Below are 27252 nucleotides of genomic sequence, written 5' to 3'. Positions count from 1 at the left end.
GTGGAAGGGCAGGGAGCAGGAGAGCAAGAACTCTGAGGTTGGGAAAGAGAGGAGGGAGGGGAGGAAACCAGGAAACTTGTTAGTTTGCGAGTTATTCCAAGATATGAGTGCAGACAAGTACGCAAACAAGTACAAAGATAGCAGTATCAAGAGCATGATGTTGAGGTGAAAGTAGAGGCTGATTGCCGTGCAGTTTTGACGAAAGATTAGGGTGAGAATGGAGGAGAGTTAGAGATAGATAAGGACATAGTATATTATGGATTGGGAGTTTGATGAGAGTAAACGTCCGTGCCTTATCTGTATGTGCTCCGAGAACAGGAACAGGGTCACACTGGCAGTAGCCTAGGTGGCGATGTCCGTGGCCAATGACCACCCAGACCATTTCAGGTAGCGGTAGGTCAGAACCTTGAACTGCTGCATCCCTTTGGGAGACAATGCATCGTGGAGGAGAGTGGCTGGCAGTTCATTCCAGGCTTCGATGAGGCACTCCGGGAAAGAGCGCAGCGCAAAATTGCAAGATCTGGCAGGTAGGGCTGTCTGGAGTTGAAGCTCGTCCGCAAGGTTGGCTGCCGAGCGGCGATGTGTGGCAGGCGCGATGGCGGGTGCGATGGCTCTGGCTGGGAGTGTCGCTGAAAGAGCTGGTGGGCTTGTTATGTAATTCAGCTTGTACAGGGTTGTGAGGCCGGCCACACGGCGCCGCAGGGACAGAGTGTCCATTGGAGCCCCTGTCCCAATCAGGGTTAGGGCACGATGCTGGACTCGATCCAGCTGTGAGAGATGGGTAGCCGCAGCTCCCATCCATACAAGTGGGCAGTACTCCATTAGAGGCCGAATGAACCCCCGGTATGCTGTGGCCCGGCCCGGTGGGTCCAGGACATGGCACGCCTTCCGGAAGAAACCAATTTGCTGTGTGGCACGCACTGCAGTTCCTCGAAGATGCTCTGAGTATGATAGATGGGCATCAAACGTCACTCCAAGGAGCATTGACTTTGTAAATACGAAGGTTTTTGGCCATCTTCGTACTACAGTCGAAAATGGAACTTCCACAAGTACCCTAGGTCTGGGAACTCAGTGGATATGCAGCAGTCTGACGGAACAGCAGATCAGTCAACGACCAGCGATCTCAACGATGGAGTGCTCACCCCCAGCAAATCTAAGGGTCAATGCCGACAATCTCATTTCTGAATGTTAGCCCACATCCCACATGCACATGCAGATGCTACACCACTATGAAGTACACCAACACACAGGGCACAGAGTTTGGAGTTTTACGGGTGCTGGCGTATGGTGGGTCAACATAGAGCACGTGTGTTGGCTCAACATAGAGCCAACATAGAGTGTCCTGGGGGATTTCAACGCTCGTGTTGGTTTTGGCTCACAGTAACTAGATATGTGGCAGAGAGTGCTTGGATCACATGGTGTTGGTGATGTGAACGATGTTGATCATAGACTAACGGTTACTCACATTCTTGAAGTGTCCACAGCTCACAGTCTGTAACACATTGTTTCCCAAGAAACGCATTCACATGTACACCTGGCAACACCCAGGATCACAGAAGTGGCATTGTATAGATTATGTGTTCGTACGCCAACAACACCGTAAACGTTGCATGGACTGTCAAGTGATGCGCACTGCAGAGTGTAGCACAGACCACCGTCTTGTCCGCATGAAATACCGGCTACCTGACGTTGTGCAGCAACCGTACCATCATGATGCTCGTTCCAGACCGCGGAATTTTGGTGTTCACCATTTCAATCGGAAGCCATTCACGAGTGAAGAGGAGGCTGAGCGTGTGCCTACTGTACGTATTGAGTACTGTGCTAGTCTTGAATCTCGTTTATCCACGTATGATCGCGCCTTGTCTGTGGACTGTAATTGGTGTACCGTGAAGTCGGCTGTTGTTGACGCGGCGGAGCAGGTGGTTAGTCGGGACAAGCGGCGGATGCCAGATTGGTTCCGTGACAATGCCCTTGTATTGGAGCCTCTACTGGAGTCTCGTAATACCCTGTATATCCAACGGCTGAGAAGCGGCAGGCACTCTGATCACCGGGCTTTTAAAGAAGCGCTTGGCTGGGCTCGTGCTAGTATTCGGAAGACAAAAACACCCCGGTTGATGGACAAAGCGGCGGTGGTGCACCGTGCACGTTTCAGTGGCAAAGCTGTCTGGTCTGCCATTCGCGACATGCAACGCTGCTTTGGGAGCTTGCAACCCCTGTGCGTCAAATCCATCCGCAATGCGGATGGAGTTCTTTGCGAATCTGTTCAGGAGCAGCAGTCCACATGGCATGGGCATTTCTTGGGTGTCTTGAATGTCTGCAGTGTGTACGCCGTGATTCGCATGTCTTCCAACTTATCCCAAGCTGCTGCGTCCTCAAGCTATCCTCAAGCTGCTGCGTGAGGTCGAGGACGCCCTCTCACTGTCACCATCGGAGGATGAGCTGACTCAGGCAATTAGACACCTACAGAATGGCAAAGCTGGTGGTATGTCAGAGATTGTGCCGGAGCTGCTGAAGGTTGGTGTGCCGGTCCTCCATCAACTCCTCTTGGACCTACTCTAATCTGTCTGGTCGGGGGGGGGGGGGTGCGAGCCCCAGGACTCAGGGGCGTTAGCAGGGGGGGGGGGGGTGCTTTGGGTGCCAAAGCACCCCCTCAAAAACCTCTCCCATGGGTCTGGCTTGGCATGCATTGTATGATCAAACAACCACGACTGCCCTCAGCCCAGACTGGGTGCATGCTACGTAGATCTGCAAGCACTGCATTGTACTACACGTGCTTGCACTTTCCCGTTGCAGTCAGTGTGCAAGTATTAGTTACTCCATGCAGCCGCGTGGCGCGTGGTCCGGCCTGTACTACCTACAGCTAGCGCTACCGCTAACTGTAGCTGACCACGCGCCACGCGGCTGTCACTGTCAGAACCAAGGCAAAGGTTTCATAACTGACCGTACATGAAAGATAGATGCATGGTTCACTGGTTTCGGTGCCTTTTCTCTGCTGTTTTCCGGGCGGCAACTGCGCTTTCAAACTTATACCAGATTACAGTCAGCGTGGAGCGATTTGTTTGATTTGAGTCCTGTTGCATATCGGAGTCCCGGCTTTGTCCTCTTGCTTTTGGTTGAAAATCTTGGAAGTTTCCAAATTGTTGACGGCTTAGTCATATTTTGATAGACGGCGATGGCGGATGCACCTGACAAACATCTTCGCCACCGCACCTCAAGCTGCTGCACCAGATTCAGCTTGAACTGTGGGTCCTGACTTGATTTCCAGTCACCAGTCACCTGCATACTATTAATTTTACTTGCTCTAAATACATCATTAGTATCGTATATCTACTCCCAAACTATCACTTTAATAATAGACAGTAGCTCTGGTGGCTTTGTGGGCAGGCTGTAGCACGCCAGTTCAGCAGCTACTGCTTTTCGTGTCGATGCTGGCGTCAGCACATCATCAACATAATTGTCCACCTCAGGCCAAGGCCGTGTAACATAACTTTCTGGGCAATTTCTAGCCCAAGGCACACTCACGTCATCACGGACAGCTTGTCACGACTACCTGGTAGCGTTAAAAAGCAGGATCGACGTGCACTTGCAGGTAAGCCTTGTGTATGTCGATGAGCTCATACTGCTCTCCGACTTTCCGCCATTAACGGATCTTCTCCGCACATGCGAGCGCATCTGTACCGGGCCTGGAGTGGATCAGGTTATTCAGGCCATGGTAGTCTAGGCACGGAAGTACCGGAGTGCTAGCCTTCTGGCTCTTCGTCAATAGTGGAATGAAGTCTCCAACGCATCCGTGGGTGGCCTCATCAAGCTCTACTAGCCAACCCTTGTCTACCCACGAATACACTTCTGCACAGGGTTGAGCCTGTTGACCATCGAACAGATCTTTGTATGCGTACTGGCAAATGACTGATCCGATCGGCCATGGTGGCGCTTGTCCGTCCGTCCTACCGGCGCCACTGCTTGGTGTCTTGATCCCATCGGATTAGAATGTGGTCGGCTTCTAGCATTACCCCTATATCATCCCTCGTAATGGTCACATGGCATGCGGGGTGTTCGCCGGCACACACGGTTGTTGCTGTGATACCAAAAGTTGCTGTGCCCGGGCCAAATGTAGCTGGGTTGAACTCGCCTGCTTCGTCATAGCCTATGCTGACACCTCCGATGCCAGCAATTACGTCTGCGCAGAGATGTACGTATGCGCCAACAGCTGCGAGTGGTCCGACAACACTTGCTTTCACATGCACGCGTGGAAGAGACACATGTCCATCTAGACGTTGAAGCTGGAGGTCTGTTTCAACTAGGATCTCAACAGGGTTGCCATCCAGGGTCACCACTAATGTCTGTCGGTCGATTCTGTATGACATTTTGGCGTGCTCGATAGATTTGCACTGTAGTCTTAATTAATTGAGGAGAAAGAAAAGTGTTACCAAACAGAATGAATGCCAAAGGAAAAGAGCCAAGAGAAAGAGAAAGAGAAAGAGAGAGAGGGAGACAGAAGGAAAAAGCAATAAGCAGAGACAGAAGGCGTTTAATGGAAATTCATAGATATGGTACAGTCCGCACAGGGACATACATGTATATGAGCAGATACACTGAACCTAGGAGATGTATACAAACACGGGGTGTATAAATGAACTCTACCGTACGGGAAATGCGTACAAGTCAATCGGAGGTCATGCAAACTGTTGTGTCATGTACTGACATAAGGAAGTGGTCTATTTTACATACAGATGAGTGTAGATATAGTGAAGAGTCAGGGACGCCATGCCCAGCAGCGCATGATGTTGTCCAGCAGAACATGGTATTGTGCGTAGCACGGGGGTAGTGCGAGGTCGCGTACCATCTATACATGGTGACAGACAGGGGAAGGACTATGCCGTGAATGGGCGAAAGGACAACATTATAGTACAGGATATGACATCTCCCGCTTTTTGGAAAAAAAATTCAAAGAGAGAAACACAACAGTTGGTGAAGAAACTGTTAGGGAGCAAATGCAAGACGGGTTGTACATAGCAAATCATATAGAACAGAACTATTCAATGTGCGGGAGAGCAATAGTATGAAGCCAGAGAGAGTAACATGGTAACGATCAATCTCTGCGGTGGCTGGATTTTTTTTGCGAGCACGGAGAGTTGGCTGTAGCATAGATGCAGGCTGTTGTTGCGGGACTAGCACGGCCGGTGGTACTGCTGGCGCAACTTCACAGAAGACCGGATGAGGTAGCGATGTTGTAGGAGCGATCGGTGAGTTGCTCAACCACTGTTCCCTCGTGCTTGTCATCTACCCACACTTTCGCTCCCAATGGCAGAGGGGAGAGCGACTTGGCTGCGAAACATTGATCGAATTGATCGAGGTTATCGCTGACGAAGGTCTCCGGATAGCCGTGGACCGCAAATATGCTCTTCAGGTGAGTCATGACGGCTCGTGACGTAGTCGATGAGAGACAAGCGACATCAATGTAACGGGAGGAATACTCAACAGTGATCAGGTACTGGTGGCCGTCGACATCACAGAGATCCGATGCGATACGCTGCCATGGACGCTCGGGGAATGGAGTTGTCTGGAGTGGCTCTGGAGACTGATGGCGCTGTTTGATACAGGTAGTGCACTTGGCGACGTACGCCTCGGCAGAGATACCTCTACGACAAGAAGCGGCTACGGGCTTTACTCTTTGTGACACCTTGGCGGCCATCTTGCAGCTTCTGGAGGATCTCAGGCTGTAGCACGGACGAAACAACCAGCAAAAAGCCGTGGCACAGGATACCTTGCATGTGAGACAACTGGCCCTGCTCACGATGGAACGGCTTGATGTCGTCAGGAACGGTAACAAGCCAGGCATGGATGACGTAGCGCATCACACTGGATAGCACGGGATCTTCAGACGTAGCCTTGGCTAGGTCGGCGAGAACGGATCGACTCGTGAGATCTTCGGCAGTAGTTGATAAAACCATGCCGATGTCATCTTGCAGAACATTGTCAACTGACGCTGATGCTGGCGCTCGTGAAAGCGTGTCGGCCACCACCAGATCCTTGCCGGGAACATGTATGGCATGGACTTCGTACCGGATGAAGCGGAGCAACATTCGTTGGCATCAGATGGGAACCTTGTGCAGATCTCTGGTGCTGATCAGTGGCACTAGTGGCTTGTGGTCCGTCTGCACGATGAACCGGGGAGCGCCGAAGAGGTACTGGTCTAACCTTTTGCACGTCCACATCGCTGCGAGGCATTCCTTTTCGAACTGCTGTAGTCTTGTTCCGTCTTGGTCAGGGAACGGGAGGCGTAGGCCACTGGGCGCCAGTCGCCATCGGGCTTCTGCAGAAGAACACCACCAATGCCATAGTTTCTGGCATCTGCACTGAACATTATGGGACGCTTGGGGTCATAGTGCATTGAGCACGGGGCTGAAACGACGAGCTCTTTCAGCCGACGGAATGCGTCCTGCTGCGGAGAGTCCCAGAACCATTCAGTGTCGGTGTGCGGGAGCTGACGTAGCCCATTCCGGGATGAATCTGGAGAAGTATGTGAACAGACCCAAGGCACGGCGGAGCTCAGAACATTCGTAGGCTCTTTGAGGTCTTCACTGGCGGATACTTTGCTAGGGTCGGGGTTCACACCGGATTCGCTGACAATGTGTCCCAGGTACTTGACTCACAACTGCTTGAGCTGGCATTTGTCGGGATTTAGAGAAAACGATTGCCGTTGCATGAAGGAAGAGAACCAACGAGATCGATGTGGATGAAATCAAAAACGCTGATCCGGCACAGGAAAGCTACCAATAGCAGAGTGGGTATAACGCTTGACCTTAGCGCGCTGGCACGAGTTGCAGGCCTTGGTCCAAGTGTCAATATCCTTCTGCATAGATGGCCGTACAAAGCGAGCAGAAACTAGCTGGCAGGTTGCACGAACACCAGGATGATTGAGACTGTGGATAGACAGAAATATATCATGGCGAAATTTCTGCGCCACAAATGTGCGAACTACACCGGTAGACACGTCACAGATAAGCAGGGAGGAACTGCCTTGCTCTGGAAGGCGCTGGAGCTTGAGTGTTGAGTCGGGCTTCGACATTTAGGTAGCCAACTCAGCATCAGTCTCTTGGGCAGTGGCAAGAGCGGTGAAATCACCAGCGTGCGATTGGCTAACAGCATCGACGTCAGGGCGGGATAGAGCATCGGCGACAGTATTCTCCGAGTCTTTCACGTACCGAATGTCGGTCGTAAACTCTGCAATGTACGACAGCTGACAAAGCTCACGAGGTGAATGACGTGAAGAGGACAGATGAGAGAGCTTGGAAGCTCAGGGCCCTACGCTATGCTTTTTTTGCCTTGATGACCTAGACAAAAAAAGCATAGGGATGTTATAAATTCTTTTTAAAAATCCTTTTTTTTTTTTTACATAACCTGGGATTCGAACCCGCACTATCACGCGCCCTGCATGCATCCCCGATACACTTCGCATACATACCAAATCTTCCAAGTTGCTTCACGTTATGATCTTGCATTTGAAAGCCCTATTTGAATATGCATTGTGGCCAGGCGTCTTTGATGGTACGGTACGGTACGGGATACTTGTAGGTACGGGACAGGTACGATCCAGGGTAATACAACACCGTCTACCGCCTTGATGATGGCAAAAAAAGCATAGGGATGTTATAAAATTTTCAGGCATATCCTGCGATTCGAACCCGCACTATCGCCCTACATGCATTCCTCCATACACTTCGCATTCATACCCATTCTTCTAAGTTGCTTCACGTTATGATCTTGCGATTGAAAGCCTTATTTGAATATTGCGGCCAGCTGTATGTGGCCAGCTGTGTTTGATGGTACGGTTTGGTACGGGACAGATACGGGATAGCGCCAGGCGTGACACAAACACACAAACACACAAATACCAAATCAAAGCTGTGTGGACCCTGGCTAGCGCCAGACGTTACTGAAGTAACGTCTTCTGCATAGCTACGGGAATTAATAGCAAATGTCAGCGGCTCGTGGTCTGTCAGGATATGGAATAAACAACCCTTCAAGGGATGCTGAAATTGCCGAATTGCGAGGTAGATACTTAGCAGCTCACGACCGAATGTGTGATAGCGACACTGTGTGGGACTCAGCTTCTTGGAAAAGAAAGCGATTGGTTGCCACTGACCGGAGACTTCCTGCTGCAGCACTGCACCAACGCAGAAGTCAGACGCGTCCACCATAATGTTGATTGGAGCATCCGGAGCAGGGTATCAGAGGAGAGTGGCGTTGCAGAGGGCGGTCTCCACAGCTATGAACACATGCTCGGCAGTGTCAGGCCAGCTGAACGAGGTGTCATGTTTCTTCCTACCACGCAGCAGGTCTAGCGGCTTCATGAGGTCGGCACAGTGAAGAATAAACCTTCGGTAAAAGTTCACCATGCCGACAAAGCGGGGCAACTGCTTGACGGAAGAAGGAGGTTTGAAATCACGCACGCCAGTGACTCGTTGTTCCAGAGGGAAGATTCCGCCGCTGGTGATACGGTGGCCGAGAAAAGTGACGGTTGAGACTGCAAACTGACACTTTGCGGGGTTGATGACCAAACCATTGTCGGCAAGGCGTCGGAGAACTGCTTGGCAATGGGTTCTGTGGGATTCCATGTCCCTGCTCGCAACGAGAACATCATCCATGTTGCCATTGCCACAATCCAGGCAATGGCTGGATTGCTGTGCGAAGGTGGTCAGGTGCCAGGCGACGTCGCTTAGCATGCACTGGCTGGCCAGAAGTCACGATATGATGCGTCACCTGATGCTGAACAGGATGGTCAGGCTGAGTGCACGGCCGCATGACATCGGGAAATTCATCGAGATTTGCAGCAAAGTCCGGATTGTCAGCAGTAGGCAGGATACACGTCGGATCACTGTATGCTGTGGCTATGACTGATATCGTTCAACTGGTACTGTCGTCCAGGAGACGGTTGCCATTCAAGTCGACCAAAAGGTTGAAATGTGCCAAGAAATCGGCACCAATGATTGGACGTTGAACATCTGCAACAATAAATACCCATTGGAACTGCCGCCGAAGACCTAGATTCACCGTCATGGAGCGCTGACCATATGTGGCTATTCCACTGCCATTAGCTGCTTGGAGCCGGTATGCTGACTGGCAACGCCTTTTGAGAGGTGTTGGTGGCACAACACTCACCTCGGCACCAGTGTCGATTAAATAGGCAGATTGGGACAGGCGATCCTTGACATGTAGGCGGCGACCAGTTGCGCAGCCTCTCGCCTCTAGGTGCTGGCGGGGGTGTTTCCCTATAGATAGGCGCAGGGAGCATCTGTTGGCCTGCGTGCCAAACTTCTTATGGTAACGGCAGATCTGATGGTCTGGTGTGCCAACTCTGTATTGAGTGACAATTTTGGCAGTAGCCGGTGAGTTGGAGCGAGACAAGCGCTGACCATGTTGACTGTATGGTGAGCGACCACGTCGGGTTAGGGTATGGACGGTGCCAGACAACTCAGCCACTTCGAAAACCCGATCGGCCATCTCGGCTAAAGCTTCCAAATCCAAACTTCCAGGCGCAGAGGCAAGCACCATTTGCACACTGTGTTGATGGTGAAGAAGAAATCATCCAGAGCTAGCAGATGACAAGCATTGCAGCTCTTGTAAAGCATTTGAACTGAGGCGCGACCAACTTACAACCTGGAAAATTTGCAGAACGATATTTTTTCTGCAATTTACATCAGCGACAACGACGCCTTCATCTCCGTGTGAACATTTCAGCCTAACTGTCGTGGAACGTTACTCTTGACTTCAGACTATCATCCTGTGTAATAATTTTTGTATGGTTTAGCTTATGGAGTTGTCAGGAGCAAGGGACAAGTCACTAGTCAAACTGTGACAATTTCCATGACGCGGAGGAAGTATATGTTTCGCATCGGAATATTCCTGGAAAAGGCACTCATATGGGAGAGGAAAAACAGAAATGGAGGAAAAATTCTATGTGTGCTGAGCCCTGTTGCACACAGAATAGTTGGCAGACTGGGCTGGAGCGATGGGGCAACAGGCTTCATGGATGGCTCATTCTGTACTTTGACATGAGTCCGGTGGAATTCCTCTCCATCACGAGTCCTTGACACCCTGGAATCTCTGCTCGCTTGGTAAACAGGCCCTATCGTACGGCTTTGATAAATAGAAATTTCATCGCTCGCACAGTCACACTTTCTACTGTAGTATCATCGTCGGGCAAGATTATCGAGAAGCTGATAATCTTTGATTTGATACTGGCTAGAGAATGTTCACCAGAACAGCCATCGATTGACTCATCTGGGTGTTTTTTTCTTTTCTTGTCAACTGTTGTGTATAGTGTTTGTCGCTGTATTGTCCCTCTCCGTATTGCCTCTCTCTTATCTAGTATTAACATCCCACTGCACACACAGACATTCAAGACCAGGTATGGGCTAGAGCGGGACTCACAGTGGGTGAAATGATTAGGCTTACACCGCACCTCCACATGGTAGGACAAATGTGGAAGGGGCAGCTAAAGAGTATAGGCTTACACCGCACCTCCACATAGTAGGACAAATGTGGAAGGGGCAGCTAAGAGGTAAGGCTTACACCGCACTTCTACATGGTAGGACAAATGTGGAAGGGGCAGCAAAGAGGTTAGGCTTACACCATGCTTCCACATGGTAGGACAAATGTGGATAGGCTGCTAACACGGTTACGTTTACACCCTGACAACCGTATGGTAGGACGAATGCGGCGGGGCTGGTAACCTGGAGTTAAGTGACCCGCTCAAAGGCTAATGGAGTGCTTTGCAGGCCACCTAACAAATACCACCCAAAAATAAGACTGCTTTCGGCGGCTTGAGCCATGAACTAGCCGTTCAAACCAAGAGCAGAGCCATGCTCAGTGCGTTGCAATCAAGACGCGAGAGAGAGCAGTTAACGTTATACCCAGTCGGCCACATAGCTAACATATGCCGCTAAAGGTAAGACTGTCATACATCAGGTGTGAAAGTATACTAGTGAAAATTGTATTCTTGTCTCCAAGGAAATTGTTCATCAATTCCCAAAGAAATCTTCATTGATAATGATGCAGAGCTTCCTATGTTATTGCCGATGTTACCTTTACTCACTCGCTGTGTTTTTTTTGTGTGTGTGTGTGTTTTTTGCGCATGCATGGTTGTGTGTGTATGTATGTGTGTGTGTGTCTATGTGTGCATGTGTGTGTGCGTGTGTGTGTATGTGTGTGCGTGTGCGTGAGTGTGTGTGCGTTTATGCACATACGCACACACACACAAAACACGCACACACACACATAAAATATGCATATGCATATTTTATGTGTGTGGGAATTGGCATGTGTATGTGTGTGTTTGTGTATGTTTATGTGTATTTGTGTGTACGTGGTTTGTATTCATTAACAATGCTTCTAATAAACACAACCAACCAACCAACCATGCTACTTCCAGATTGACAGCACACCATTACACATTGCAGCAGAGAATGGTCATGTTTCCGTAGCAGAGTATCTACTTAATTCTGGACATTCGTTGGACCCAAAGAATAATGTAAGTCAGGATATCCCTGGTGCATCCTTGTTAGTGTATGTACAGAAAAGAAAGATTATACGGGTGTACATGGTCCAGTCCGGTGCATGTGTGCCAGGTCTCATGTTCATTTGTTGTACGCACAATAATACAAGCACAATTGGAGAACATTTTCAAAGGAGAACAACAGTTTTCACTATCTTCAACAGCCTAAACAACACTATTGAGTTCCTTGCGTCACCTCAAAAATACTTATAAGTCCAGTGTCTTGATGAGATTTGGTGTATATTTTCATGTGAAATCGCACCGAACACAATTATGATTCTGTAAAGCAACCGGCTACTAGATTGGAATTCTTTGGTATTTTGTACACCTGCACAATGTTACACTTCCAGTGGCGGGTAAGATTGTTGAACAGCACAATCAGTCATGTCTTTGTGCGTAACCCGTACAATAATGGTGGTTTGTGTAAATCTGCATGAAGAAGTCTCAGTCAAACTTGGTTGGTTGAATTTCCAGTGGTGTACTTTCTTGTCCTGAACAAAACCAATCTACCAATCCACATGGGGAGAACACTCCGGTATGCCAATGTAGCACCAGTTTTTTGTTCATTGCAGGCATCCGTGTTGTGCTTTTGAATTTCCTCTCGTTGGCAGCAGAGGGTTGGGCGTATTTTTGAGGTTTAAGTTATATTTTAAAGTTCTTTCCCTATCCCTCATGCCTTCGAACTTATCATAGACAATAACGACCTTTTGGGGAGACAGTGCGTTGCTTTGAGTAACTTGTATTGCCAAGCTAATGTTAAACAAGCTGGAAAGCAACGCCACACCGCTGCCTGCAACTAGCTCGGGAATCCCCGCAATATACTTATAATAGTTTTGAAGTGAAATACCCAGCAATGGACCGCAGCTGGCTAATGAGGAGCCATAGCTGACTTGTAATGAGCGGGAACACGTGAAGCCAATGCTGGTTAGGAGGAGCAGAGCTAAACTTCCCAATCTACCGTATGGAAGACAATTTCATGTGAGAAATGGAGGGTGACCACCTAGCATGAGCTAGAAGCAAACAAATATGTTGACGCTGCATGGATGGCCATCCGAAAATGCCACACCTATCTTGCTGGCATGTCGTTTCATGTAGTTGTTGACCATCAGCCTCTTGTACCAATATTGAACACCTAAACACTGGACCAGGTTGAGAGCCCTCGGCTCCAACGTCTGATGACCAAAGGCCAACTCTATTGATGCACGAGCCATAGCCGACATTTCCATTGGAGTATGCCTACGCAGATCTCTTCTCCTGCCAAGGCTGGCAGTTCCTGGAATATTCTGACCATCTGTCCAGCCGGCCATGTGTAGCTCGAATTGGCCGTACCGCTACCTCCCATGACATCATCTGTCACTTCGGCCGTTGGTTTTGAGATGTTGTCGTAACGCGCAAGGTATTACAGATGGAGGCCCGCAGTTTGCCGCTTCCCGTGGACGTGAGTTCTGCAAGCGTTGGGGTGTGGACCAGTGCTTTTCCACCCCACACTACCCTCAATCCAACGGTCACGCGGAATCAGCAGTGAAACTGCAGCAAAAATGCTCATTGAGAAGACGACCCGGAATGGAGATCTGGATGTAAACTCCTTCCAACGCGGCCTGTTGGAGTGGCGCAATACTCCACGCTCCAATGGCAGCAGTTCCGCCCAAGTGTTGTTCGGCCAGTCCCTCCAGTCGTTCATGCTCTCCGACCGTGCTAGTTTTGATCGGCACTGAATTGCATCTGATGACGCTGTGGACTCTGTAGACCGGAAAACACATTATGACAAATCGGCACACTCTCTTCATTCTCTATGGATTGGCACCCACATTGATGTTCAGCACTACCAGACCAAGCTGTGGTCCATGTGTGGCGTCATTGTAGCAATTGGCAGTCGGCACGACTACCGTAAACCGCCCAATATCGGAGTCACTAATTTTTCGTGATTTCTTAAAACCAACGAGTTTGGGATGGCAAAAGTTCGTGAAGCACTGGGGCCACTTACATACACCCATTGTTGAAGTTAGATTTCGCGATGGTTAATATTCGCGTTACGCTCTTCTCGCCAAAAAATAGCGAACATTTATCCGCGCGAATATTATGCAATTTACAGGACTTCGTTAAGATCCCTAGTGGCCGTGTCCTATGGCGTAATCGCCTGCTCCAAGCGGAGTCATTTGCTGGCTCAGCTGCGAGCCATCTAGCTGCTCCAAGTAGAGCCAAAGCAGAGCCAGAGTTGTGCAAAGGAAAGCACAACGAAGAACAGCACGAGCTACGCGCCACGGCAACAAAAATGCCTAAAGTTACTGGATGATGGCGAAACTAGTAAGACTCTTGGACATACCGGCCTTACTACAACTCGACAACGCAAAACACCTGACCACCCAACTTGGGAAGCTCAAGTTTATGTAATAAACATAGAAAGGGGAAGCTAACCAAAGACAAATTGTCTCAAACCGAAACGTCAATATCCTACTTAACTCCACTATCACGTAAATGTGATGGACTAGTTATGTACAACAACAAGTTCTTCCACACGACTTACGTTTTGCCGTATAGGTCATGACGTCTCATGAGGTGTGCAAAGTTGAACGGTATGCCCCCACATGAGCGCGACCCAAAACAGCGCCGTTGACTTCAGCGCCCCCCAAAAGCCCCATCCCCATAACTGGACATCCCCAAAACAGACCACCCCGTCAGCGCGCACGCTCAATACAGGTCGACTCATTTACACTCAAACCCAAAAGATGGACACTCGACTTGTCAAAGACTTAAATCATGATCAACTCGAAATGGCCAGTTCAGTATTGAAGGGCGATATTGCCTGGACCCAATTTATAATCAACTCTAGAAAGCAATGATGAACTAAAAAAAGCATTTATCGACTCAAAAACACCAGTTCAGTATTAAATGGCGATATTGCCTGGATGGACGTTAACAGGTCCAGATACAAATAGGTTGTATTCAACTCTAGAAGGCAATGATCAACTCAAAACAAGCAATGATCGTCTCAAAAAACAGTTCACTGTTAAATTTTTTGGTTTTCCGAAAATGGTAATCTTCAATGGATTGTCATTAAAACAGAAAAAGAAAATAATAAGTAGGGCTGAAACAATTATACCGATAACTCGCATATCGATCGTTAAGAGTGCAAAACGAGTGCTATCGATTTTTTATGCATGCATAAGCGTAAGCGAAGCTGTGGACGCAGCATACTGCTGCTACACTTCAACGCGGGAATGCGTATAATAATAATAATAATAATAATATTTGTAAGAAAGGTTTGCTCCCCACACCGCGCGAGCTCCGGTGTGGGGAGCAAACCTTTCTTACAAATCATCGCCGAAGTCGCAACCACTACTTCGTAATAATAATATTAGTGACAGTATTCTAGCCCTTACACTCCATCCGATAGTGGATACGAGTGCAATCATGTACTTTCAAGCGCAGTAAAATTGATTTGTGGCTTTGAAAGAGTTTGGGAGAGAAGACTTTGCCTTTTCGCTTCATTTGTGGGAGAAGTCGGAGATGAGAGCAGTTGCCAGAGGGTGATGATAAGATTCTTCACTCTAGAAACAACATGAAATTTCTCTACGTGAGTAGTTCATGTTGATAAAACCAGCCAGATATCTACAGATGTCAACAGTGCGGTGCCACAAATTTCTAACCCAGCAAAGGCATCATAGTCTTTCTTCACAAACTGGTGTTCGATAGAGCCGACAAGAATCGATAAAACCAATATATCCACCATGGTAATACTAACATCAAGAGTACATAAAACTGGTTATGCACTCTTGCTAACATGAGCCTGCAGATTATGGGTCACGTGTGTAATGAGCTGGCTTATATTCGGAAGTTAACGTAATTGGTCGCGCCAAAATGGGGCGTGCAAGAGATGAGACGAGCTGTAGTGACACCGTGTCACATTAGGTCGCGCTGTACTGGGGGTGCTAATATGAACACGCGCCGTTTATGGTTGCGCTGTTTTGGGTGTAAATCAGTTGAACTCGGATGGTGAGCCATTTAAACTATGGTGAAAAAGGTGAAGGACAAACTGTTACAAGCTATGATTAACTGTCCACCAACGTAACCAGATCTTATACAGTCAGCGAGTGCCACAAAATGGTGGTTGGTGGACAGTTAGTCAGATGATTGTCTTAAAATGTCCTTCTCCTTCATCACCATAATTGAATTGGCTCACTATCCGAGTTCATAATTCATTGTATTTGCTCTTGTTTGCTCTTCCTTGTATATCACCTGAGGAAAAGTTACTGAAATTACTCTCAAAACCTTAACTTTTCAGAATATTCTTGAAGAGCCTGAGGTTTGTCCTGTAAACATAGCCAGCAGTTTTCCTTAGCTTCTTTAGCCTGGAAAACAATAATGAGTTTTCTTGCGTCACCTCAAACTTACTCATAAGTCCAATGTCTTCAAGAAATCTGGTAAATGTTTCCAAGTTGGCTATTTGAGGATCGTAGCATCTCGGCTTCCCCGGAATCCCTCTCGAGTGATGGACTCCAGGTGCCATTGTGTGATCTTCAAGCGCTTTGTCCGCCCGGTGCTGGAGTATGGCATGGTCATGTGTTTGAGCTCAACACAAACCGATCTGGCTCGCATCACTGCCGTGCAACGGGGTGGCCATCGCCTAATTGGTGAGGGAACCTACCTTTGCCTCCTGTACAAAATTCATTGTCCAAATGCACATCCCCTTCTACAGAATATGTTGCCACCCCAGCAGCCCCAAGACCAAACGGGCCACTCCACCCGTAGTACGTTTCAAAGATGTAATGCCCACTCACACCAACTGGCAAATAAACTTCCCGTCCCATCCCGAGACAACCTGTGTCGAGCCTATAATCACGTAGTTGTCCCCGACTGTAATAAACTGCATGCACTAAAACTAGTTGTACTGCGCAGCCGCGATCGCGTGACGCGGCGTGAGTGCATGTAGCGAGTGCATGTACATGACCATTAAGGCAGTAGGCGGTACGACTCGTAAACTACTTACACTACTTACACTGGTTACACTGAAATGGCACAAAATGCCTGAAAATGCTTGCAATTGCCTTCAATTTTTGAAATTTTTTCCCGGGGGATGATAATGAAGAATTCTTGTCCCCGATCGTAGCGTCTTCTTGGCTTGTTGCAGAATCAAAAAATCTGTCATTGCAGTTACACTGAAATGGCACCAAATGCCCGGGAACGCTTGCAATTGGCTTTAGATTTTGAAATTTTTCCCCGGGGAAGGCCCCCGTACCCTATGGCCGCCCCACCTCCAAAGTCGGTGTGACGGGCCTGCTATCAGCGAACTTTTTCGTGTTTTCCTGTACAAAATTCGTGTGCACCCCTGTAAAAGGGGTCCGGTGACGCCCCTGAAGGACCATTATGTTCTTACTCGAACATGCTTCCGGATTGCACACGACTCGTTGTTTTAGAAGACTGTATTATAATGTTTTACTCTGACTCTGCTGGAAATCATCTTGCAGTACAAAGGCAAGTTCTACCTCTCTTGAAGCAGAAGCGGAGATTCAAAACATTCAAATCAAAAGATCGCGCGAAAGCAGTGTGCGCGACTACGAGCATCAGACGTAGATAATCAGTCGAGTGTAGATAATCAGTCTTTGTCTTGTCCCACAAGGGACTCCTGCATGGCACCAGGCGAACACAACATGAACTATTTGAAAAGATACGTGCGCGGTGACGCGAAACATAGAAATAACCTGGTATGGCCTAATGCACATGAAATAGGAATCCTAGGACAGAACGTAATACGGTTTTGTAAAGCAAACAACTACTAGATGTAGGAACCTGTAGGATGCGTCACTCACCTTCATTAGTGAAAGTGGATTGTGAGCAACACTGGCTCACGCAGAATCATATCAGGAAAATATTTTATTGTTTCCGTCATAAAATACCCATCATCAGAAATGGTAATAGCAACAAGGACATCAAGAATGAATTTGGGCATGGGCACTACTGTTCTTACTTGAACATGCCTCCGGATAGCACACGACTCGTTGTTTTAGAAGACTGTATTATAATGTTTTACACTGACCCTGTTGGAAATCATCTTGCAGTACAAAGGCAAGTTCTGCCTCTCTCGAAGCAGAAGCGGAGATTCAAAAAACATTCAAATCAAAAGATCGCGCGAAAGCAGTGTACGCGACTACGCGCATCAGACGTGAATACAACATGAGAAGTGAAAGCAGTGTACGCGACTACGCGCATCAGACGTGAATACAACATGAGAAGTGAAAGCAGTGTACACGACTACACGCATCAGACGTGATTACAACATAAGGAATGAAAGCAGTACAGTGTACGCGACTACGCGCATCAGACGTCAGCTGACGTGAATACAACATGAGGAACGAATGCGTTGTAGTATGATAATGCAAAACAGAACAACAAACAGTGCTGATATACACAAAGAACGGAGTGGCTCTGCACCATAATCAGTGGGCTGGATATAGGCTGCACATATCCCCCTTCCTGCTCGAATGGCATGGTGGAAGGAGAATGATCAATGAGAGAAGAACTAAGATTAGAGAGATTATTGATGTAAACAGGAGAAAGAGAAAAGAGAGAGAGAGAGTGAGAGAGAGAGATTTCACTTGGCAGGCATCTCCGGCATTACCTCAAGTGGAACCAGCAAGTTGGTCGGGCGCCGATACGTTTTGACTTTGACAAGGATATCCATCACATGCACGAGACCGTCTGCTCCGGGGAAAACATCCACCACTTTGCCGAGAGGCCACATTCCACGGGCAGTGTCCTGTGACATGTACAATACCATGTCACCAATCATTATGTTCCGTCTGCGCATTCTCCAACGTTGTCGGATATTAAGCGTGGGCACAAATTCCTTCAACCAAAGTAGCCAGATGTGATCCACAGCAACCTGCACAGCTTTCCACCGTCTCTGCGGGTGTGCGGGTGTCGTAGAAGCTAGTGCCGCTTCTATGGCCGTTTGTACCTGAATGTGGCCAATGAGGAAGTGCTGAGGTATCAACGGGACGAGATCATCAGCATCTGATCCAACTGTGGTCAGTGGCCGGCTGTTCAACAAGGCCTCTGCCTGAACGAAGGCAGTGTGCAGCTCTTCATCAGTGAAGTTAGCAGAATGCAGCATAGCGAACACTGCTGGCTTGGCTGACCGGACAAGCGCTTTGAAGGAGCCGCCATGGTGTGGTGCCCGGGGTGGGTTGAACATCCACGACGTGTGCTGTTTTGTCGCTGTACAGGTGACCACTTGACCTCGGTCAAAAGCTTCAAGGGCATCACGCAGCTCACTTTCGTTGTCTGACACTACTAGACGTGGTGCTCCGCGGCGCTTACAAAGTCGGCCAAAAACACATTATAGGCCATCTCTAAATGGCATGCTCGTGTCTCCTGACATGTGAAGAGGCAGAGATAGCGCTTCAATTGTGAGTATCCACGACCTTGACGGGTTAGGAATGGGCCTGCAAAGTCTACTCCAACATGCTGGAAGGCCTGCTTGGTTATAGCAACTCGAGTGGCAGGAAGTTGGCCCATGAGCTGGTCTGCAGGCTTCCTCCACTGCCGAATGCAGCCATTACATCGCAGGCGATGCGATTTGATCGCTTGTTTGCCTTTGATCAGCCAATACGAAGTTGTCAGGTTGGCCCACAGATGATTCGTGTCGACGCATGGTGGGTTTTGCGATCCTCATTGGCAATGATGAGGTCAGATACTGGATGCCGATACGGCAGTATAAGTGGCTGCCTCGTACCTTCCGACATTGCTGATGCCTGCTGCAGCCTGCCTCCAACGGGTAGTACAAATGGCCGTTCAGCGGTGTCTAGGACTGGATTGAGCCGGAGCAAAGGGTCCAAGGGCCTAACACTTTGCTCCCGCTGCAAGGTCGAAATAGTGGCCAAGTAACACTCCTTCTGGGCAATGCTGATCCAGTGCCGTTCTGCTCGCTGTATTTCAGTTGCCGACAGTTCGGGAACTGCTACATTCTCTGCCGACGACACAGCTACATGAGAGACCGCATCACTGCCCTCAGATTCTTCCCCCTTCTTCGCACCTCGACAGTTTGAGGAGAACCGGAATATCCAAGCCGTGACACTCTTCAGTCGGTTGCAGAAGAAAAGTTCTCGGGACGCAGTCTAGGTACCGTGGCTTCGGCGACAAACGTCAGCGCTTGGTGTCGCTTAGTCTCTCCTAGAAACTTGCTTGGGACGGTGATATCGCGTTGCGGCCACTCGGTCGATGGCTTGGACAGAAACTCTGGTCCTGTCCACCATGTGCTGCTTGTTGCTAGCGAGGTTGCTGGCATTCCTCGTGTGTATAGGTCTGCCGGGTTGATCTTACCGGGCACATGTTGCCATTGCAGAGGTGATGTGGCACGTTGAATCTCCGAGATTTTTACCCCGATATCTGTGCTGAATCGTCGGCTGTGGGATCTCAGCCAGTACAACACATTGAGGCTGGCTGTCCAGAAACGGTGCTCCGTCAATGGTATCTTCAGCGCTGCTTCCAGCTCTTTACTTAGCTGTACTCCAAGGACTGCTCCATTCAGCTCGGGCTTTGGGATACTTAGCTTCTTGATGGGAGTTGGCCGCGACTTAGCATATGCCAGTGTCACCTTCACGCGTCCGTCTGGATATTCAGAACGGACGCAGCAGGTTGCTGCTGTAGCTGCATCCGATGCATCGACGAACGTGTGAACTTCTGTCTTCTCGCAGGTTGGATCCGGATCGGTGTTCTTGAAACATCGGTCAGCGTGGATCCGTACCAGTTCGGGTAACTCTGATAGCCAGCGCTTCCAACGGGCCGTGTCGTCGTCATTCAGCTGCTCGTTCCAACCATATCCAGCGACACATGCCTCCTGAAACAGTACTCGTGCACGCATCGTGAACGGTGTGAGCTGACCTCTTGGATCGAAGATCATTGCCATCTGCCGAAGAACGTATCGCTTGGTTAATTGCTGGGACGGCTCTGGTGCCTTATATCGGAAGGTAAAATACGTCCAAGCCACATGACGCCCAGGGTCTTAGACGATGGTAGAGTGCAGTGCTGGTTACTGTTGACATCCAGGGACACCTGCGGGGTTTTGTCGGCTTCTGGCACCGACTCAACCACCTCGGTAGAGTTGCTTAGCCACTTGCGAAGCTAGAAACCACCGGACTGTGGTAGCTGTGTCAGTTGTTGTTGGGCATCTATTTATTTATTTATTTATTTATTTATTCAACATCTCCTGGCCCGTCCGAAGACTGCCAATAAACATGAGAGGTCAGGTGATAGCCAACCACGGCAAGCTAAAAGGGAAAAAAAAGAAAAAAAGAAAAAAAAGAAAGAAAGATGCTGTCAGAGAGGGAAAGGAGATAGGGAGAGAAAAAGAAAGGGAGGCACATTAATAATACATGGGATCACTTCGGATGAGACAGTGTGGAAAGCTGGACTGTGAATTTCCTGATATCCTGGCATGTCTTAATGCTAGTAGGCAGGTTAGACCAAAGGGAGTATGCTGAGAAGAAAGGGGATTTCAAAAACAGAGAGGAACTAGCTCGGGGCAGTGATAAGGCATTGCGTGTTGGTCTAGTGGTAACAAACCAGTTGTACTTGGCAATATGTTTCGGGACTTGGGCTAGGAAGATTTTTTGCACAAGGATACAAAGATGCTGCTGATGTCGGGCAAGAAGAGGGTGCGTGGAAGCAAGTTTATAAAGACAAAGGGAGGCAAATGTTTGGTCTTTTCGAAACAGAATTTTCAGAAGCAAGCGTTGATGTACCTCCAGTCTGTGGAGTAAAGTCTGAGACAACCCGCACCAAGCTATATCGCAATAGTCAAATATAGGCAAAATGTACGACTTAAAGAACAATTTTCTGCAGTTATCATTCAAGTGTTGGCAGTGGGGTTGTAGCATACCTAAGGACGCACTCGCACGCTTGCACACAGACTGGACTTGTGGAGACCAGGAGAGTTGGCGGTCGAGAATAACGCCCAGGTGCTTGTGCTCGTTAACAACTTTAATAGGTGTACTATTTAGACCAGGAAAATACAGAAGTTGAGTGGGGGGCGAGGGAGAGAAGAACATGGCCTCGGTTTTGGCGAGGTTAGGCTTCAGTTTCCAGGTTTCCATCCATGTTACTGTAGCGTTGACCCCGGACTGCATGGAGGCCGTGAGGTTGTCTGCCGAGCTGTCGGAGCACATCAGAGCAGTGTCGTCAGCAAAAAGACTTACATTTGGTACAAGGGCTGGCAAGTCATTAACGTACAGTAGAAATAGGAGCGGCCCAAGTATGGACCCCTGGGGTACCCCAGACACGACTAGTAATGGGTCTGATAGGGAGGTAGATACTCTGACAGTCTGGTGGCGGCAGGAAAGATAGGATGAGAGCCATTGCAGGGCTGGACCGTGTACCAAGAAGACGGACTCTAGCTTTTCAAGCAGACCACGATGCCAGACGGTGTCGAAAGCTTTCGCTAGGTCAAAGAACACGATGCCAACATGCCGCCTGAGGTTCCGCTGGGTGTAGATGTCTTGTACTAGACGTGTTAGTTGGAAAGTTGTGGAGTCTCCACGGCAGAAACCGGATTGAGATGGTGAAAGCGCTGGGGTGACGTGGCAGTACAGAGACTCAAAGAATATACGTTCACAGACCTTGGACACAGCGGGAAGGAGAGAGATTGGTCTGTAGTTGCCAGCCTGAGAGCGTTGGCCTTTCTTATAGATCGGGACGATAACAGCAGATTTCCAGACGGACGGAAATACTCCTGTACGATATGACATGTTAAAGAGCAGGCACAAGGGATAGGACAGAGATGGCGCAAGCCATTTGAGAACCTCATTGGGTATGCCATCTTCGCCAGGGGACTTACAATTCTTCAGGAGTTTGAGGTGCTTACAGACGGTAGCAGTCGTGGTAACGACGCGTGTGAGTGGTGCGCTAAGTTCAGGGGCTGGGGACAGCGATGGAATGACCCAATTCGGATCTTCCGGAATGCCGGATGAAACAAACTGCTTGTTCAGTGTGTCTGCAATCGCCTTCACATCGTGCTGGCGGTTGCCATGGGAGTCCGTCAGGTACTGGATTGGCGCGCGGGAGGTCCCGCGGCACTGGTTGCGAATGAATTGGTGGAGTGATGGGCGATCGGGGGAGGAGAGTGTTGCAGAAAGAGAGTTTAGAAAGGAGCGGTGTGAGGTACGAGAAAGGTGCTTGACGAAGTTGCGTTGAACTCGGTAAGCCTCCCGGTTAACCGGCGTTGGGAATTTCTTGTAGATGCTGAAAAGATCACGCTTGCGCTTCACTTCAGATACGAGGGACCGTGTCACCCATGGGGGACTAGATGTCGAGGATGTTGGGTTGGAATGTTTCCGGTTGTTGTAGCCGATAGCAAAGTTAGAGAGGTGCTGTTGGAACCCTCGTTCAAGGACGGCTGCAAAGTGATCTACCGCGGCGTCAACAGTTGGAGAGCCTTCTGGTTGCAGAAACGACCAGTCGTGGCAGGAGAAATCAGCGTTCATAGAGTCCCAGCACTGAGAGGGAACTCGACGGAAGCGATATGGGAACGGTTTGCGAGAAGGAAGTGGCAGGTCTGGATCCGAGGGCAATGAGACGGCGAACTGGCATGAAACCATGAGATGGTCCGAGGAGCCAAGAGCGCAAGCTGTGTGAACGTCCGTCGCCAGCAGGGGTTGGTTCGTGAAGACAAGGTCTAGACATGACTGTGTTCCGGAAGATGTTGTGTGCGTTGGACTCTGCACCAGCTGATCCAAACCGAAGCAGGTAAGGGTGCGAAAAGAAAAAGTGCCGCCCCAGCAGGACACGTTAAATCCGATGGGCACCACCGTTTGTGCTTACTGTTGAAGTCCCCAGCCATTATGACATGGTACGATGACATGGGAACGGTTACCAAAGCACTAGCTAGCATATCACAGAAGTGGTCTATTTCCGTGGTTTTGACTGAGGGCGGACGGTAGGTACAGCAGACGAGGATGGGTGTCGGGGAGCCTAAGATTGGGTGAAGCTCAACCCATACGGATTCACAGGTCGGACGAGCAAGGTCGTCGCGAACTTGGACTCTTCCGAAGCGATTTTGCCGGACAAGAATCGCAACTCCACCATATCCTCTGGTTGCCGTACCGGATTTGTTATCATGAGGTGGTCGGTCGCGACGAAATGTGGTATAACCGGAGATGGTGAGCGCTATGCTTGGATTTAGCCATGTTTCATTTAGACAGATGACATCAGGTTTGTTGAAATCAGCAATGACAGACAGTTCGGCAGATTTGTTAACGATTGAGCGGCAATTTACGGAAAGCAAGGTCAGTTTACCCTGGCAAGGGGGGAAGTAGGGCCGAGCCAGTGGATTCAGCTGTGGTCGCGCCATCATGCTGAGCCTGAGGAGAGGACGTTGTTTGCCTGGTTGGCATTGCTGGTGTCAAAACTGTCCGCGGCAAAACGCCAGGGCCTAACCGTGTGCGAAAGAGCATCCGGCCAGAACCCTTTGTCACCGACTGTGTTCTCATCAGCTGCCTCGATGGTCACCCGTGCGTAGGCAGTTCTGAAGTGCTTGGATGCAAATATGACACCTTCCTGAATCTGCACTCCTCGGGCAGAGCACCATTCAGCAATTGATGATGCGGAGCAGTGTGGCTGCACGTTGCCAACGTAAAACACTTTGCGTTTGGCCCGGGGTGATGCCGTGAGGTCTACTGCCGGCTCGCTATCACGAGCCGGCTTGGTGTAGCGGGATGTTTCCACCCGCCTTGTTATGCTTTGAGCTAGCTGGGACTGACTACTAGTATCTGCCGCGTGCCTTTGTCTCTGGGCGGCTCGAGTGCGTCTGCCCTGGTGTTCCTGCCATTCATGTACTTGTTGTTCAGTATCGGTGGACCTACGGGATGCATCCAGGCCTGCTGCGGGGCTGGAGCTACGACTTGGAGTAGTGCTGGACCTACGGGATGCATGCACGCCTGCTGCGGGGCTGGAACTACGACTTGTAGTAGTGTTGGGTTGTGGCACACGCGGTTCTCCTGGCAGGCTGCCACTGCCGGCGTGTGTACCGTACGTTGGTACAGACCTGCCCGTTGTGGTGCTGAGCCTCGCACGTGCACTTGCAGTTTGTGTGGCGGTTCCTAGTACTACGTCGCTGTACTGGTGTGGCATGGCGTGCTGTGTGTGTACGCTAGTATCTCGCAGGTCAGCCATTTCCCGCCTCAGCTGTTGAATTTCAAGCTTCAAGGAAGCAATTTCATCATCTCTTCCCACCCTAATTGCCACTATTTCTTTATTCAGGTCCATTATTGTCGAGGACAATGCGGCCAAAGCAGTCGTGACATGTCCTATACCGGTCATACCTTCCAGGATGGGGTGGGACCCAATCCCCTCCTTCCGGAGCGCTCCCACCAGGTCGGGCCGTGAGAAGGAGTCCGCTTTCGGGATGCCAGTCCGGGTGGCCAGGTTTTGTAGACAGTCGAACGTCAGAAGGGCCAGGTCGACATGCTCATTGGTGGCCATAGTCCGCAGTACAAGTCACAGCTCCTGTAGGTTACAGTTACAGACTCGGAAAGGCTGATAGGAGCGGAGCTCCTAAAACTGCATCCGCACTCGAAAACTTGTCTGTTTCTATTGCCACAGAAGCTGACTGGAAGGGTCCAGAAGTTCGTCGACATAGAAGCTCTCCTCGACCACTTGGAGAAGGTCGTTGCTGCGCATCGAGTCGGTCGCGAAATCTTGTGCAGTTTGCATTAGAGCCTTGTCGGGGAGATAGGGTGATGCTCTTAGGCCGAAGACCAACCGGTTAAACTCATACACTTGTAGATCATCGTCTGCGCTGGCACGCCATAGGAACCGAGTGAACCGCTGATCTTCTTCTTTGAGCTCTACTTGCATAAACATCTCACTGATGTCGGCAACGCTAGCTACTGGTTCAGCAGAGAACCGAAACAGGATGCGAACGATGTCGGTCTGTAGGCGTGGTCCCGTGCGCATTTCTGTGTTGATGCTGCGACCTTTCCACACAGCAGCGGCATCAAACACAACACAAATCTTGCTGGTGGTCTTGTCCTCCCGGACGATTGGGAAGTGTGACAGGTACCACTGGTGCTGGTAGTCTGCGGCGGCGATGGCTTAAGTTCAGGTGCAGTCCGGATGTACCCTTTCTCCAGATGTGCTGCAAGGACGCGGTGATATTCTGCCTGGATCGCTGGCTTGGCTGACAGGGTCTTTTCTAGACCTCTCAAGCGCTGTTCAGCTTGAGCGCGGTTTGATGTGATGTTCGGACCAGTTGGGCGGATCCAGGGAGGGCGGATTTCGTACCGCTGCCCATCATGGTGCATGGTAGCCGTGGCCAGTTCCTCCGCTTCACGTTCTGCTGGTGTGCGGTATCGCTGGTCAGCGTTCACAACACCGATGGACACAGTGTCCCATAGGTTGAGGACGAGCTCATCCAGACGCGGTTCTGTGCCAGAGGAGGTCATCTCTGAACGTACAGCGGCAGTGGCACAGTTCGTGATGATAGACTGGGATATCTTGGTGCTTGTACCTGTGGGGCCATAGCAAACCCAACCAAGCGGGGTCCGACGGGCAATCGGCGCATCATCGGGGCCTCGTCGCTCTTCCAGTGCTGTGTGGAGTGGCGCAGCATCCACACCAATCAGCAGACCAATGTCGCAGGTGTCCATAGTTGGGAATGGTATGCCGTGCAGATGCGTCCAGGCATCTTGGTGTTGACTCCAGTCGACTGCCACGGTGTCGGCTGTGACGCATGGCAGAACCCAAGCGCTGATCTGGTGGGTCAAGCTGCTGTCTGTACTTTGAATGGTCACCGGTGTACGTCTGCGCATGGCTTCCATCTGGCTGCCACCAAGTGTGGTCACTTGGAGCGGTTCCGGATCTCCAGTCAAGCCGATAGCTTCAGCCACTGCGGCTTTGATATGCGCGCTGGTGGCAGCAGGATCAAGTAGTGCTCTGCATACGGTTTCTTGACTTCCGTTGCGAACTGTGACCGGAACTGTCATGAATGATATGGCAGGGAGAGACGTTCGTCGTGGTTGCGGGCGGCACACATGCAGAACGTGCTCCCTAACGTCTACCTTGCCCTGAATGTTACTGCTATTAGACTGCTTCTGCTGAAGCTTGTTGCTGCTGAACTTGTCGAAATGCAGCAGTGCATGGTGCTTGCCGTTGCACTTTGCGCAGGTGGACCCACTACAGGACATGCTATGGTGGCCGGGTCGCAAGCAGCAAATACAGCGTTCTCGTACCGACATTGCTGTGAAGGCGGGGCACTGGCTCAGGAGATGATTCCCATCACACTTGAAACATGCATTGGGAGTCTTCGCTGGCTTACCCTTCGAGGCATGGAATGCATGTTGGGTTGCGTGCCGACCTGAGCTGGGCGCTCTGCTGCTGTGGACGTCGTACGGCTTGCGGTTAGATGCTGTGGCGGCTTCTCTGGGCAGTGCGGGGCGCGCATCCGCCTGCTGTGCTCTGTGCACCTGCTTCAGCAGACAGGTAGACAACACCTCCGCATCCAGCTATGGTCATCATACCGATCAAGGAATCGGGACAGCATCCGTCTTTGGAGCTTCTGAGACACTGCTATGTACAGTTCGCGTCCGGGTGCGACGTTGGTCATTTTCAGCTTAAGCAGGACGTTTCTCAGCTTCACTGCGAGTCGCTGCGAGTCGCTGCGAGTCGCTGCAAAGCTGTTGTGTCATCCACCCGAGAGATTCGGA

General features: G+C 49.9%; 3 protein-coding genes across 3 annotated transcripts in view; 1 reads left to right on the top strand and 2 right to left on the bottom strand.

Moving 5' to 3' along the window:
• Positions 1–13482, top strand: part of LOC135829147 (ankyrin repeat, PH and SEC7 domain containing protein secG-like) — a 238460-nt gene extending 224978 nt beyond the window's left edge. The window contains exons 11-12 of the mRNA XM_065341553.1: positions 11435–11533; positions 13378–13482. Coding sequence (XP_065197625.1) covers positions 11435–11533; positions 13378–13482 — 204 coding nt within the window. The remainder of the gene's footprint in view (positions 1–11434; positions 11534–13377) is intronic.
• A 6152-nt stretch (positions 13483–19634) lies between these two features.
• On the bottom strand, positions 19635–20456 carry LOC135829146 (uncharacterized). The gene has a single exon (XM_065341552.1). The coding sequence runs from the start codon at positions 20454–20456 to the stop codon at positions 19635–19637; it is 822 nt and encodes a 273-aa protein (XP_065197624.1).
• Positions 20457–25138: 4682 nt separating this feature from the next.
• Positions 25139–26733, bottom strand: LOC135829145 (uncharacterized). The gene is made up of 2 exons (XM_065341550.1): positions 25611–26733; positions 25139–25524 (listed from the first exon to the last, which is right to left on the bottom strand). The coding sequence occupies exons 1-2, from the start codon at positions 26731–26733 to the stop codon at positions 25139–25141; spliced, it is 1509 nt and encodes a 502-aa protein (XP_065197622.1).
• Between the last annotated feature and the right edge of the window lie 519 nt (positions 26734–27252).

The sequence above is a fragment of the Sycon ciliatum genome, chromosome 13, assembly GCF_964019385.1.
Source record: "Sycon ciliatum chromosome 13, ocSycCili1.1, whole genome shotgun sequence".
Taxonomy (NCBI): Eukaryota; Metazoa; Porifera; class Calcarea; order Leucosolenida; family Sycettidae; genus Sycon; species Sycon ciliatum.
Note: the sequence above shows the minus strand (reverse complement) of the source record. Positions and strands in the feature narration are given on the sequence as shown.

Bases quoted from the DNA above. Each gene is read 5' to 3' on its own strand.
- LOC135829146 (XM_065341552.1), bottom strand. From the start codon at position 20,456: ATGATCTTCGATCCAAGAGGTCAGCTCACACCGTTCACGATGCGTGCA.
- LOC135829145 (XM_065341550.1), bottom strand. From the start codon at position 26,733: ATGTCCTGTAGTGGGTCCACCTGCGCAAAGTGCAACGGCAAGCACCAT. The intron at 25,525-25,610 runs GTACCTGTCACA...CTGTGTGGAAAG, and splicing joins GCAGACTACCAGCACCAGTG to GTCGCAGCATCAACACAGAA.